The sequence below is a fragment of the Ostrea edulis genome, chromosome 5, assembly GCF_947568905.1.
Source record: "Ostrea edulis chromosome 5, xbOstEdul1.1, whole genome shotgun sequence".
Classification (NCBI taxonomy): domain Eukaryota; kingdom Metazoa; phylum Mollusca; class Bivalvia; order Ostreida; family Ostreidae; genus Ostrea; species Ostrea edulis.
In genome coordinates, this window is record NC_079168.1 from 81,495,440 (window position 1) to 81,509,879 (window position 14,440).

Sequence of the window (14,440 nt, forward strand, 5' to 3'; positions counted from 1 at the left end):
TCCCCGTAAATTAGGAAAATATATTTCCTTTTGTCCCGAATGTCAATTTAGGATAATAAAAGATAAACCAAGCAGTCTCCGTGATTTGGATATAAATATAAACGATTTATTCTCTAAGTTAACATTAAAATATACAGTTATCAATAACACGTCCTACCCCTAGCTCTACGATGTAACAACTCACTTTTAAAATTAAACCTACCTACAAAGCTGCTGTTGTTTACTTAGCAACGTCACCGGTACCGCGCGTGACACAGAGATAGTGACACCGGTGACGGCAAAAAGCACGTTAATAAAATACACACCCATTACACCCCTCTCAAAAATTACCAATTTTCCCCCAGTTTAACTTGCACTTTTCCCAATAATAAAAATTGGCGAAAAACGTATTTGTTAAAATAAAGTTCAGTGTGAATAGTTTATGTATGACATATACATATGACTAAGACACATCAATTGTAGATGATTTAGAAAGAGTAGTCGAAAATTTTAAGAGCTTAAAGAAAAGAAAGTTAAATATGTAAAATGAAAGATGAATGACACCAATTTGTGTTCGATTTCATGTTTGATATGATATATTTAGCATACTTACAATAATGACTAGGTTTTCCCAATTTGAAAGTCACAGGACCCTTTTGAAAAATGTTAAAAAATCACTGGTAGCACCATCACCAGTCTCCAGCTTTACTTATAAAAATCACTGGTAGCACCATCACCAGTCTCCAGCTTTACTTGTTGCTTCTTAAAAGCAGAACCAAATCTGATTTAAAATTTTCATGGAGAAAAATCTCTTAATTTAACAGAGTAAGAGAAGAATTGGAAGAGAAAACCGCCCAGGTTCTGCTAAGTGTCAGTCTGGCAGACAGGAAACCATTAGCTTCCACTCACCTATCAGACTTTCAGCTCCAGGACCTCCTACAGAAAATGTCCCACCCCATCAAACAGCATGGCCTCTGCAACCTGGTAACAGTCGCCATGACAATGTCCCTGTCTGACCTCTTGAGTCATTGCTTGGAATCTCTTTCATTAGTCGGTCCTCAGGAAGGCGAGACCAAGCATATCAAAGACCAAGTTTTCTTGATACTTCTACAGGAGGTTGGACAGAACTTTGGGTCATCGGTAAGCAGCATTCTGTAATTTTATAGTGGTTCAATTAACAGGGAACATGCTTACAAGAAAAGTTTTTATGAAATTAAAAGATTGAATACTAGTAAACTGTGGCTGTGTAGTAACCGTGTGTTCATTTCATGTTCTCTGTGAATTTATCAACCCTTCTACCATTTTCTGTGCAGTACCTGGTGAGGCCATTTGTGATTTTGTTGATGTCAGACTTTAGACAGACATATTGTGGACTGTCAGATACACCTGCCTCTACAGTTACAGACAAACCAGACACCATGGTTGCCTCACAACTCCGACGCAAAAGGCGAGAGCAATGTAGCACACACTGACAACATGTTTTATTTTTATTTGAAACAATTTCACATTGAACTTGACTACTTGTACATAACATTCTCTTCTAAATTTTAAACAGAAAAGCAGATGAGCAGCCAATGAAAAAGAAAGTCAAACAACCCCATAGATATCTAAGACTGAAAGCCAAGATAAAGTGTTTGATCGATAGTTTAAAGGACCCAAAACAGGTACCAAATTCATTATGCCTGGGCCGTGCACTGACAATAGTAATCATTACTCCGCCTGGCAACATTAATGTGACTCGATTCATCTTGCAAGTAAGGCCTTATGCCCCTCATTGCACAGAGAGAACTTCGTGCTAAGTATATAAGGCTAAGTCAAGTACGCCTAGACCCCATATTGGTAGAAAGTGAAATTAGAGGTAATGGTTGCAATAACATTTGTTATGTATTGAATTCAGGACAAGCATGCAGAGATTTTGGATGGGATGTACACAGCATTGAAGGTCATCAGCGTTGTTGTGATGACGAGTTCGGACAGCGGTATTGGTGAGGTGACGAGTTCCGAGATTTCATCCACCAAGAAAATGTGAGTTCCTCTTCAACTGAACACTGTGTAACAAAGATAAAATCTCTGTCCTTTTGAGGATGAAATTTTGAAAGTTACTCCTTCTCATTGTGCTGTGCATGATAGAAGTACTGAAATACATACCTATAGATACTGATCAGGTACCTATGTAGCTGTTGTAAGTGACTGCCAGGCTGGCTCTGTTTCTGTAATGTCACAAAATCAAACCAGACCAAATCTACAAAATCTATCAAATTCTAGTGGTGGTAGTGCTCCTTATATCCAGTGAAAGTATTATTAGCACCATTCAATTTTGATATTTGTTTATGTTGATTGTGATCAAACTCTGGGAATGCCTGATTGATCTGCAATTCGACATATCGTATTGATTTAGCAAAATTTTATTTCTATTGTTGATAATTGTGATTCAAACCCAACTTTTTTATTGCACCAAATCAGAACATACATGTAGATAAAACTAAAGGTGATGTCTTCTGCATCTTTTTTCTTCTTTCATGGTTTTAAGGCTCTTACAAAAAATTCTTAAGATCTTGCGAACCTGTAACAGTGTTGGACCCAATGCCTTATAGAACCTCATTGATTTTTAGCATCTTTTTTTTAACATCTCTATAGAACCTCATTGATTTTTAACATCTCTAGAACCTCATTGATTTTTAACATCTCTATAGAACTTGATTTTTAACATCTCTTTAAACCTAATTGATTTTTAACATCTCTATAGGACCTCATTGATTTTTAACATCTCTATAGAACTTGATTTTTAATATCTCTTTAAACCTAATTGATTTTTAACATCTCTATAGAACCCCATTGATTTTTAAACCTCTATAGAACCTCATTGATTTTTAACATCTCTATTTTTTAACATCTCTATAGAACCTCATTGATTTTTAACATCTCTATAGAACCTCATTGATTTTTAACGTCACTTTTGCAAAATGCATTAAATTTTATTCCTAGTCTTCCAGAACACATGAGTTCTTTGTTGTCATGGTTGCCAAGTGACCTTCTGGAGAATATCTTTGAGACGTGGAAATTGACCCTTCAGTACAGTCACCACTGGAAGCCTGACGAACTGAATGTGAACATGCTATCTATCATCAGGACGATAGTGTCACTGCTAGATACACAAGGTAAATATGTCTGTCATCAGAACACTGCTAGACACACAATGTAAACATGACGTCATCAGAACACTGCTAGACACACAATGTAAACATGACGTCTGTCATCAGAACACTGCTAGACACACAATGTAAACATGATGTCATCAGAACACTGCTAGACACACAATGTAAACATGTCTGTCATCAGAACACTGCTAGACACACAATGTAAACATGTCTGTCATCAGAACACTGCTAGACACACAATGTAAACATGACGTCATCAGAACACTGCTAGACACACAATGTAAATATGTCTGTCATCAGAACACTGCTAGACACACAATGTAAACATGACATCATCAGAACACTGCTAGACACACAATGTAAATATGTCTGTCATCAGAACACTGCTAGACACACAATGTAAACATGTCTGTCATCAGAACACTGCTAGACACACAAGATAAACATGTCTGTCATCAGAACACTGCTAGACACACAAGATAAACATGTCTGTCATCAGAACACTGCTAGACACACAAGATAAACATGTCTGTCATCAGAACACTGCTAGACACACAATGTAAACATGATGTCTGTCATCAGAACACTGCTAGACACACAAGATAAACATGTCTGTCATCAGAACACTGCTAGACACACAATGTAAACATGATGTCTGTCATCAGAACACTGCTAGACACACAAGAAAAACATGATGTCATCAGAACACTGCTAGACACACAATGTAAACATGATGTCTGTCATCAGAACACTGCTAGACACAATGTAAACATGATGTCATCAGAACACTGCTAGATACACAATGTAAACATGACGTCTGTCATCAGAACACTGCTAGACACACAATGTAAACATGTCTGTCATCAGAACACTGCTAGACACACAATGTAAACATGATGTCATCAGACACTGCTAGACACAATGTAAACATGATGTCATCAGAACACTGCTAGACACACAATGTAAACATGATGCCATCAGAACACTGCTAGACACACAATGTAAACATGACGTCTGTCATCAGAACACTGCTAGACACACAATGTAAACATGACGTCTGTCATCAGAACACTGCTGGACACACAATGTAAATATGTCTGTCATCAGAACACTGCTAGACACACAATGTAAACATGACGTCTGTCATCAGAACACTGCTAGACACACAATGTAAACATGACATCTGTCATCAGAACACTGCTAGACACACAATGTAAATATGTCTGTCATCAGAACACTGCTAGACACACAATGTAAACATGATGTCATCAGAACACTGCTAGACACACAAGATAAACATGATGCCATCAGAACACTGCTAGACACAATGTAAACATGACGTCATCAGAACACTGCTAGACACACAATGTAAACATGACGTCATCAGAACACTGCTAGACACACAATGTAAACATGATGTCATCAGACACTGCTAGACACACAATGTAAACATGTCTGTCATCAGAACACTGCTAGACACACAATGTAAACATGACGTCATCAGAACACTGCTAGACACACAATGTAAATATGTCTGTCATCAGAACACTGCTAGACACACAATGTAAACATGATGCCATCAGAACACTGCTAGACACACAATGTAAACATGACGTCATCAGAACACTGCTAGACACAATGTAAACATGACGTCATCAGAACACTGCTAGATACACAATGTAAATATGTCTGTCATCAGAACACTGCTAGACACACAATGTAAACATGACGTCTGTCATCAGAACACTGCTAGACACACAATGTAAATATGTCTGTCATCAGAACACTGCTAGACACACAATGTAAACATGACGTCATCAGAACACTGCTAGACACACAATGTAAACATGATGTCATCAGAACACTGCTAGACACACAATGTAAACATGTCTGTCATCAGAACACTGCTAGACACACAATGTAAACATGTCTGTCATCAGAACACTGCTAGACACACAATGTAAATATGTCTGTCATCAGAACACTGCTAGACACACAATGTAAACATGATGCCATCAGAACACTGCTAGACACACAATGTAAACATGATGCCATCAGAACACTGCTAGACACACAATGTAAATATGTCTGTCATCAGAACACTGCTAGACACACAAGATAAACATGATGCCATCAGAACACTGCTAGACACAATGTAAACATGACGTCATCAGAACACTGCTAGACACACAATGTAAACATGACGTCATCAGAACACTGCTAGACACACAATGTAAACATGATGTCATCAGAACACTGCTAGACACACAATGTAAACATGTCTGTCATCAGAACACTGCTAGACACACAATGTAAACATGTCTGTCATCAGAACACTGCTAGACACACAATGTAAATATGTCTGTCATCAGAACACTGCTAGACACACAATGTAAACATGATGCCATCAGAACACTGCTAGACACACAATGTAAACATGACGTCATCAGAACACTGCTAGACACAATGTAAACATGACGTCATCAGAACACTGCTAGATACACAATGTAAATATGTCTGTCATCAGAACACTGCTAGACACACAATGTAAACATGTCTGTCATCAGAACACTGCTAGACACACAATGTAAACATGATGTCATCAGAACACTGCTAGATACACAATGTAAACATGATGTCATCAGAACACTGCTAGACACACAATGTAAACATGATGTCATCAGAACACTGCTAGATATACAGATGATGAATGAAAATGGAATGGAAGTCTGAATTGGTCTGAACTCCAACCTCCCTTTTTAGCTCACCTGAGCTGAAGGCTCAAGTGAGCTTTTCTGATCAAAATTTGTCTGTTATCATCATTGTCAATGTCATTGGAGTTAACTTTTTACATTTTCATCTCCAGAACTACTGGGTCAATTTCCTGAACTATCATTTAAGGTAGTACTCTACATCGTCATAATGGCTGACTTCCTTTAAAAACATGGATGACAAAATCGATATCAGCAATATTTGACTTTTCCTTTTCCATTTAAATACCTAGCCGACTAGCTCAGTAGGTTAGAATACCGACTGCTGAACTGTAGGTCGCAGGTTCGAGTCCAGCAGGGGTTTTAAATTTTTTTCAGATTACCTTCTACTAAAACTGTATTTTTTGACAAAATAAAGTAAATTTGAAAATTTTCAAATTCAAAATATTTTTGTACATATCCTACACTTTTCATCTACATCAAATTTCTCTGGTGTAGCATACCTCCTTAAGGTATAACTTTCACATTTTGTACATAGATTTATTGCAAGTCCTTTCATTTAATCCTGTGGGGATCTGTGTTAGAATAGGTCCTCAGTACTCCTTGCTTGTTGTAAGAGGTGACTAAATGAGGCAGTCCTTCTGATGAGACTGTAAAATCCGAGGTCCCGTGTCACAGTAGGTGTGGCACAATAAAGATCCCTCCCTGCTCAAAGGCTGTAAGTGCCGAGCATAGGCCTAAATTTTGCAGCCCTTTACAGGCAATGGTGGCATCTTCATATGAGTGAAAAATTGTTGAGAGGGACTTTAAACAATATTCAATCAATCAATTATACATTGATCTTTGATCTTGTAACCTTGGAGTTTGACCTACTTTTAAGAAAACAACCTATTCAACATCTCCTGAACTATTTAAAGAAGGACTTTCATATTTTGTATATAGATTCTTTATGGCAAGAACTTGTGATACAACAGTGTTTGACCTTGTGACCTTGAATTTGTAGTACAATTTACTTATAAAAAATATTACCTATTCCAATATCTCCTGAACTAGGTAGAACTTTTATATTTTGTATATAGATTTCTTATGGCAAGACCTTTCATTTCATACTGTGATCTATATTACCTTGACCTCCCACAACAGCAAGGTCATGTTAGTGTTGGGGTATCTCCATCTAGTGTGAATTCATGTTCAGTTATGTTGGGACGCTTTGAAATTTTTCCTGGGAAAAAGATTGATAGAGAAAAAGCTTTAAAAAAATCATTACAGCAGTGCCAAGGTGACTCAGTCAGGTGAGCAATGTGGCTCATGGGCCTCTTGTTTTTCGATCCAATTCACCTCCCCAATAATAGATACTTTTTGACACCCCCATACTTTAATGTCCTACATGATATGTTGCAGAAAAGCACTAGTTATGACAATATGTAAATTAACTTCAATCATTGTAAAACCTTTACATGCATAGATATATTGAATGCCTTACTCGTGAACATGTACTATGCAATATTGGTACATCTCATCTGCTGAAATATCATTATGTAATCTTTATTTTCCCACCTATTACCTCTCCTGTTTTCTAAAACCAGAACTATTTTAAACTTTCCCTTTTTACAAATTTCCCCTTAAAGTTGGCCATAGCTATATAGTTGATAAGAGTAACTAGAACAGAAGCGATATCAAATATAAAACCATGTGAAAGTCAAATCGATATCGTTAAAATACTGCATTTTGAAAAATGGTAGCATGGTTTTGCATTTACTTTTGATTGTGACGTCGAGTGATGATAGGACCACTTTAAGTTGAATGATGTCTTTCAAAATCAAGTTTAGATGTTACTTTCACTTCTGAAAGATCAGTATTCTGTTGGAACCAAAGTGATACATGAATGGTATGCCCCTGGCTTTAGCTGGTGTGTTTGTTTATGGTAAGTGGTAATAACATTTATATTGTGTATTTTTTTAAAAGTTCAAATTATGCATTTTCGTTTTTCCTGTAGATTGTATTGGTCATGAGGAGTCCATGTGCTGGATGTTGTCATTACCATGGTTACTGGTAAGTAGATTATTCATAGAATCATAACAATTTGAATTGTGGATAATAAGTATTTTGCATTCTGTCACAGAATGATCCCACCTGAGGGGCCAGTTGCACAAAAGTTAGTTAAGTTTAACTGACAGTTAACTCAAGTCAACGCTATATAAATTTTCAAGTTAATGGAAATTAACTGTCAGTTAAATTTAACTAAGCTTCGTGCAGCTGGGTGCTGGACTGTTATGAATATTTATATTTTGTTTTTCACAGAATGACCCCACCTGGATGGACCTGAAACCACTGGACTCCAAGACGGTCAGCAAGATCAGTCAAGAGATCACAGAAAAACTGAGTAAAGAATTAATCTTTCATTTCTGGGTTTTTAATTTGTGCCAGTTGTAGTCAAGTTTAAATGCAAGAATTCAAAATGTACTCTAGCGATTGAGAATACTCAAGGGACCTTCCATTAGTGGTGTGCTATTAGCAACATTGCTGGCAAAATCAGTATTGATATTTATCTTTACCAAAATTTTTAACTTTTATTTACATTTACCGAATTTGACTATGTTTATTTACAGTTACCAAAATTGGTAATATGGCAATGTTTATTTACGTTGACTAAAATCAGTGGTTGACAAATGCATTCCGTTATCTTTGATGAAAGTATTGCTAGTATTGTCAGATTAAGGAACAGCAATTTTGTACGCATTTCTTTCAGAACAGTACCCTGAGTATTTTTGTACACGTTTCTTTCAGAACAGCACCCTGGGTATTTTTGTGTGCGTTTCTTCCAGAACAGCACCCTGGGTATTTAGGCGACTAAGATACGCATTTCTTTCAGATTTAGATGTCAAGCATCAGTGTCTGCAGGGATTATCCCTTTTGCCTAAGGATGTTTCCCCACAGTGGAGAGTGCATGTGTTCAGACAAGCATGTGTAAGTACTCGCTAACCTCACAGGGTTCATTATTTCCTGTTAGTTTCTTCCTGTATATTCAATACCTTGCTATTATCACCTAGAACACAGATATACGTACATTGTCACTATTTCTTCACTTTACCTTTTGTCTTTAAACTTTTCACATATACATGTAATACAACTACTATTTATTCAGAAAAATAATGTATTCATTTGCAGATTCGAACTTGGGGCCACACGCTTGCTTAGCGAATGCACTGTGCCACTGCATCTCTTCTCTATTCGTGGAAAAATTATATATATGTAAACTAACATTTACCATCAACAAATATATCCATTAATGGAGAAAACTGGTCCAGATATTTGATTAACACAAAAATGATGAGTTATCAACCATTGTTGATGGTTATGCTCCAATACAATAACAAACCAATCAATACTGCATATGAAATGTCCTCATCACTCAACATTGGAAATGCATTTGGAGTGATTGCCCTTTGCTCCAATAAATCGTAAATGTTGATCTATTGTGAAAAAAATATGAACAGTCAGCATAATAATTATAATCATGTTACATTTTTGTATACTATGCCAAAGTAATAACCAGAGTTTTTACAAAACCCTTACTATTTTGGCATAGTATACAAAAAATGTAATATTATATAATATTAGCACAAGGGAGATTATCCATTTGATACTTGCATATTAAGCATTGTGATGTTCGTTTACAGACTGACTCTGATGTGGAGTTGAAGGCAGCAGCTGTTCAGTGTCTTCCAATGTTGTTGGTTCATCTGGGACCAAATGCAAATCACCTGGTTCATGACCTTTTGCTGTAAGTGTTCTGTAGTGCCCAGTCCTTTTGTGAATACTGTTTTCATCATGCTGAAATTGTACAGAGGTATTAATTTTTTAAATCACTATTCTTATCATCACCTCACATTCATGAACCTGTTTTGACAGACCTATGGTGACTACAGCTGATTTCATGACTCAGGAGGCCTTGGTGACCATTGCTGGTGTACTAGCATGTGTCATCTGTAGAAAAGCTGTACTCGGGTGAGTCTGTGTCATCTGTAGAAGGGCTATACTCAGGTGAGTTTGTCATCTGTAGAAAGGCTATACTCAGGTAAGTCTGTGTCATCTGTAGAAAGGCTGTAGTCGGGTGAGTCTGTGTCATCTGTAGAAAGGCTATACTCGGGTGAGTCTGTGTCATCTGTAGAAAGGCTGTACTCGGGTGAGTTTGTCTTCTGTAGAAAGGCTATACTCGGGTAAGTCTGTGTCATCTGTAGAAAGGCTGTACTCAGGTGAGTTTGTCATCTGTAGAAAGGCTATACTCGGGTGAGTTTGTCATCTGTAGAAAGGCTGTACTCGGGTGAGTCTGTGTCATCTGTAGAAAGGCTATACTTGGGTGAGTTTGTCATCTGTAGAAAAGCTGTACTCGGGTGAGTTTGTCATATGTAGAAAAGCTGTACTTGAGCAAGTATGTTACCTATAAAATGGCTGTACTCAGGTGAGTTTATGCTATCTTTAGAAATGCTGTACTCGGGTTGAGTTAATGCTGTGTGTAGATAGGCTGATTTCGAAGCCTATAAGGACTATGCTCTTGTACAGTTTTACAGTTATGTTGCTGTGACTGATTCTCATTCCACACCAAACACAATCAAAACTTTACTCACTCAGTTGCAGAGTGAACTCTCTGAACAATAAAAATTATGAATTTCATAGATTTAGAGGCAAGATAAAAAAACTAATGTGCATGCATGGTTTTCATCAAAACACCATCCAAGTCTGAAAAATTGTCAAAGCATGGACACACACTCTCAAAGGCTAAAAAAGTCCGGAAAATTGTCAAAACATGGACACACACACTCAAAGACTGATCACTGTAGGACTCCTGGCTATAAGTGACTGATCACTATAAGTAACTAATCACTATAGGACTCCTGGCTATAAGTGACTGATCACTATAGGGCTCCTGGCTATAAGTGACTGATTACTATAGGACTCCTGGCTATAAGTGACTGATCACTATTGGGCTCCTGGCTATAAGTGGCTGATCACTATAGGACTCCTGGCTATAAGTGACTGATTACTATAGGACTCCTGGCTATAAGTGACTGATCACTATAGGGCTCCTGGCTATAAGTGACTGATCACTATTGGGCTCCTGGCTATAAGTGGCTGATCACTATAGGACTCCTGGCTATAAGTGACTATCACTATAAGTAACTGATCACTATAAGTGACTGATCACTGTAAGTGACTGATCACTATAGGGCTCCTGGCTATAAGTGACTGATTACTATAGGACTCCTGGCTATAAGTGACTGATCACTATAGGGCTCCTGGCTATAAGTGACTGATTACTATAGGACTCCTGGCTATAAGTGGCTGATCACTATAGGACTCCTGGCTATAAGTGACTATCACTATAAGTAACTGATCACTATAAGTGACTGATCACTATAAGTGACTGATCACTATAGGACTCCTGGCTATAAGTGACTGATCACTATTGGGCTCCTGGCTATAAGTGACTATCACTATAAGTGACTGATCACTATAAGTGACTGATCACTATAAGTGACTGATCACTATAGGACTCCTGGCTATAAGTGACTGATCACTATTGGGCTCCTGGCTATAAGTGACTATCACTATAAGTGACTGATCACTATAAGTGACTGATCACTATAGGACTCCTGGCTATAAGTGACTGATCACTATTGGGCTCCTGGCTATAAGTGACTATCACTATAAGTGACTGATCACTATAGGACTCCTGGCTATAAGTGACTATCACTATTGGACTCCTGGCTATAAGTGACTATCACTATTGGACTCCTGGCTATAAGTGACTGATCACTATTGGGCTCCTGGCTATAAGTGACTATCACTATAAGTGACTGATCACTATAGGACTCCTGGCTATAAGTGACTATCACTATTGGACTCCTGGCTATAAGTGACTATCACTATTGGGCTCCTGGCTATAAGTGACTGATCACTATAAGTGACTGATCACTATAGGGCTCCTGGCTATGAGTGACTGATTACTATAAGTGACTGATCACTATAGGACTCCTGGCTATAAGTGACTGATCACTATAGGACTCCTGGCTATAAGTGACTGATCACTATAGGGCTCCTGGCTATAAGTGACTGATCACTATAAATGACTGATCACTATAAGGGACTGATCACTATAGGACTCCTGGCTATAAGTTACTGATCACTATAGGGCTCCTGGCTATAAGTGACTGATCACTATAGGACTCCTGGCTATAAGTGACTGATCACTATAAGTGACTGATCACTATAGGACTCCTGGCTATAAGTGACTGATCACTATAAGTGACTGATCACTATAAATGACTGATCACTATAAGGGACTGATCACTATAAGTGACTAATCACTATAAGTAACTGATCACTATAGGACTCCTGGCTATAAGTGACTGATCACTATAAGTGACTGATCACTATAAATGACTGATCACTATAAGGGACTGATCACTATAAGTGACTGATCACTATAAGTGACTGATCACTATAGGACTCCTGGCTATAAGTGGAGCCTTAATACTACTCTCCATGTTATCTTTTGTATTGTTTATTCACTTATGAAAGCGTTACATGGTAATATATAAATGTCACTTTGAATGCACATTAAAAAGGTTAATTAGTTCCAAACAAATTGTGTAATGTGAAACAACAGAAACCTATTGAAGTTGTGATCCCCCTCTCCCAACTATTTTATTTTCAATTTTTATTCGGCATCGATCATTTCATCTCACCTCTTACATACTGAACTTGTGAGGAGTGCTGTAGAATCATTTAAATTCATGGGGGCCAATTTTCGTTGATTGCTGAATTTTTACGGGTTCGTGGGGACGTGATTTTGTGGATTTCTATATTGTAAGATTCTTGTATACTAGTTGTCTTTATTCGTTGAGGATGTAAATTTGTGGGTGAGGGGTACGCACGAATTCCACGAAAATTGAGCCACCACAAATTCTAATGATTCCGCAGTAATAGCTTTCTCTGCCCCCTTTAGCTGCAACAGATTTATTTTAGAACGTATGTACGTAGACGTAAGCAGCGGTGTCAAGGTTCATACAAAGACCTATGGAGATCGAAGGTTTGATGTAACAGCTGCCACACTATGGAACAGTTTACCGATAGACATCCGTTCGTGTGGCACTGTCAAAAGTTTTAAGACAAACCTCAAAACATATCTTTTTATGAAATCTTATAACCATATTTTGTAATACAGCATAATTTGTCCAAACCGGCCTCTGAGTACTACGGCGCTCTGTCAATTCCGGCCACAAAATATAGTCCCTAACATTTCTTTAACAAATCCTTTATTAATAATTCCCTGTACTCCGGATACTGCGTATTCTGTATATCGGCCGGCATACACAGTCCCAACTGCTATTAATTAACTTTAATTATCCTGTGTAAACCGGCCCCTCGATGATACACCACACTAATTGTTGCGGTCAATTGTATTCGGTGTACACAAGGTCCCAACTGCTCGTAATATTAGCTCTAATTATCGCATTTAAACCAGCCACCCCACGATGACCAACCTGTCGGTATTCGGTCGATCCCACGCGGTGTACACAAAGGGTGTCTCAAGGGTAGCCACAGGTAAGTAAAAGAGTGCAACTGGCGATGAGTCGCGATCAGTTTAAAATAAAACCTGATTTTTAGGGGGTGCACTTTTCAATTATGACAGCACCACGCACGAGGTAATGGCGCCCTCTCCCTAACGACAGAGACGAGAACTGACATAAAAAGACAAAGTTCAATTAATCGATGAATTTGATACATTCTTGGAATGAAACAAAATCGGCAACAATCCCGTTATGTTTTCCAAAAGCAGGGTTTCCCCTTGTGGACTTCTCAGAGCTTTACGGCGAGTCAGACAGTGATGATATGCAGTTAGTTAGCACAACTCGCCATGTCCGGTCGATCACTCGGCATTACATCAGTTTCCGTTTCACAAATTGAGACAGTTGAAAGCGATACATTTACAATGAAAGATGGGGAAGACAAATTTTAAACGAACACAACACAAACTTGACGAACGTACATAATGTAGCACTTGATAACGGCGATGATGTAGACGAAATCGACAATTTACCAACAGAAAATTGCGCGAATAATTCCCTGATTTTAAACTGTTTAATAAAAATTGAAACTTTTTCAAATGAGCACGACAATAAAACACTGACATTTATATTTTTACATTTTGAATTCTTTTGTGATGAATGTATATTAAAACATTAGCAATCATTACATACGTATGCATAGATAGTGAATACAAGGGAAGCAACTCTCATTCTTGTCAACATTCTGCACTCCGGACTCTGTGCAAACCGGCCAATTTCTTTGGAACCACACATAGCCGGTTTAGACAGATTATACTGTATATTCTTTTTTAAAGTAAAGGCTGGTTTGTCGCATGAACTCGTAATGTTTAAATTGTTTTATTTTATTGGATGTTATATTTTATGCTCTGATTAATCTTATCATTTTTTACGTTTTACATTGTTAAAGCGCTTAGAGTAATTACAAATTATATAATGCGCTATATAAATGCCGCACATTATTATTATTATTATTTTGATA

General features: G+C 37.7%; 1 protein-coding gene across 2 annotated transcripts in view; it reads left to right on the forward strand.

Annotated features, from left to right (window-relative positions):
• The window catches only part of LOC125652836 (serine/threonine-protein kinase atr-like), a 107,355-nt gene that overhangs the window by 17,324 nt on the left and 75,591 nt on the right, over positions 1–14,440 (forward strand). For both annotated transcript variants that reach the window (XM_048882266.2, XM_048882267.2), the window contains exons 10-19: positions 804–1,119; positions 1,293–1,426; positions 1,535–1,643; positions 1,877–2,004; positions 2,965–3,137; positions 7,845–7,900; positions 8,150–8,231; positions 8,721–8,815; positions 9,529–9,632; positions 9,761–9,856. In XM_048882266.2, coding sequence (XP_048738223.2) covers positions 804–1,119; positions 1,293–1,426; positions 1,535–1,643; positions 1,877–2,004; positions 2,965–3,137; positions 7,845–7,900; positions 8,150–8,231; positions 8,721–8,815; positions 9,529–9,632; positions 9,761–9,856 — 1,293 coding nt within the window. The remainder of the gene's footprint in view (positions 1–803; positions 1,120–1,292; positions 1,427–1,534; positions 1,644–1,876; positions 2,005–2,964; positions 3,138–7,844; positions 7,901–8,149; positions 8,232–8,720; positions 8,816–9,528; positions 9,633–9,760; positions 9,857–14,440) is intronic.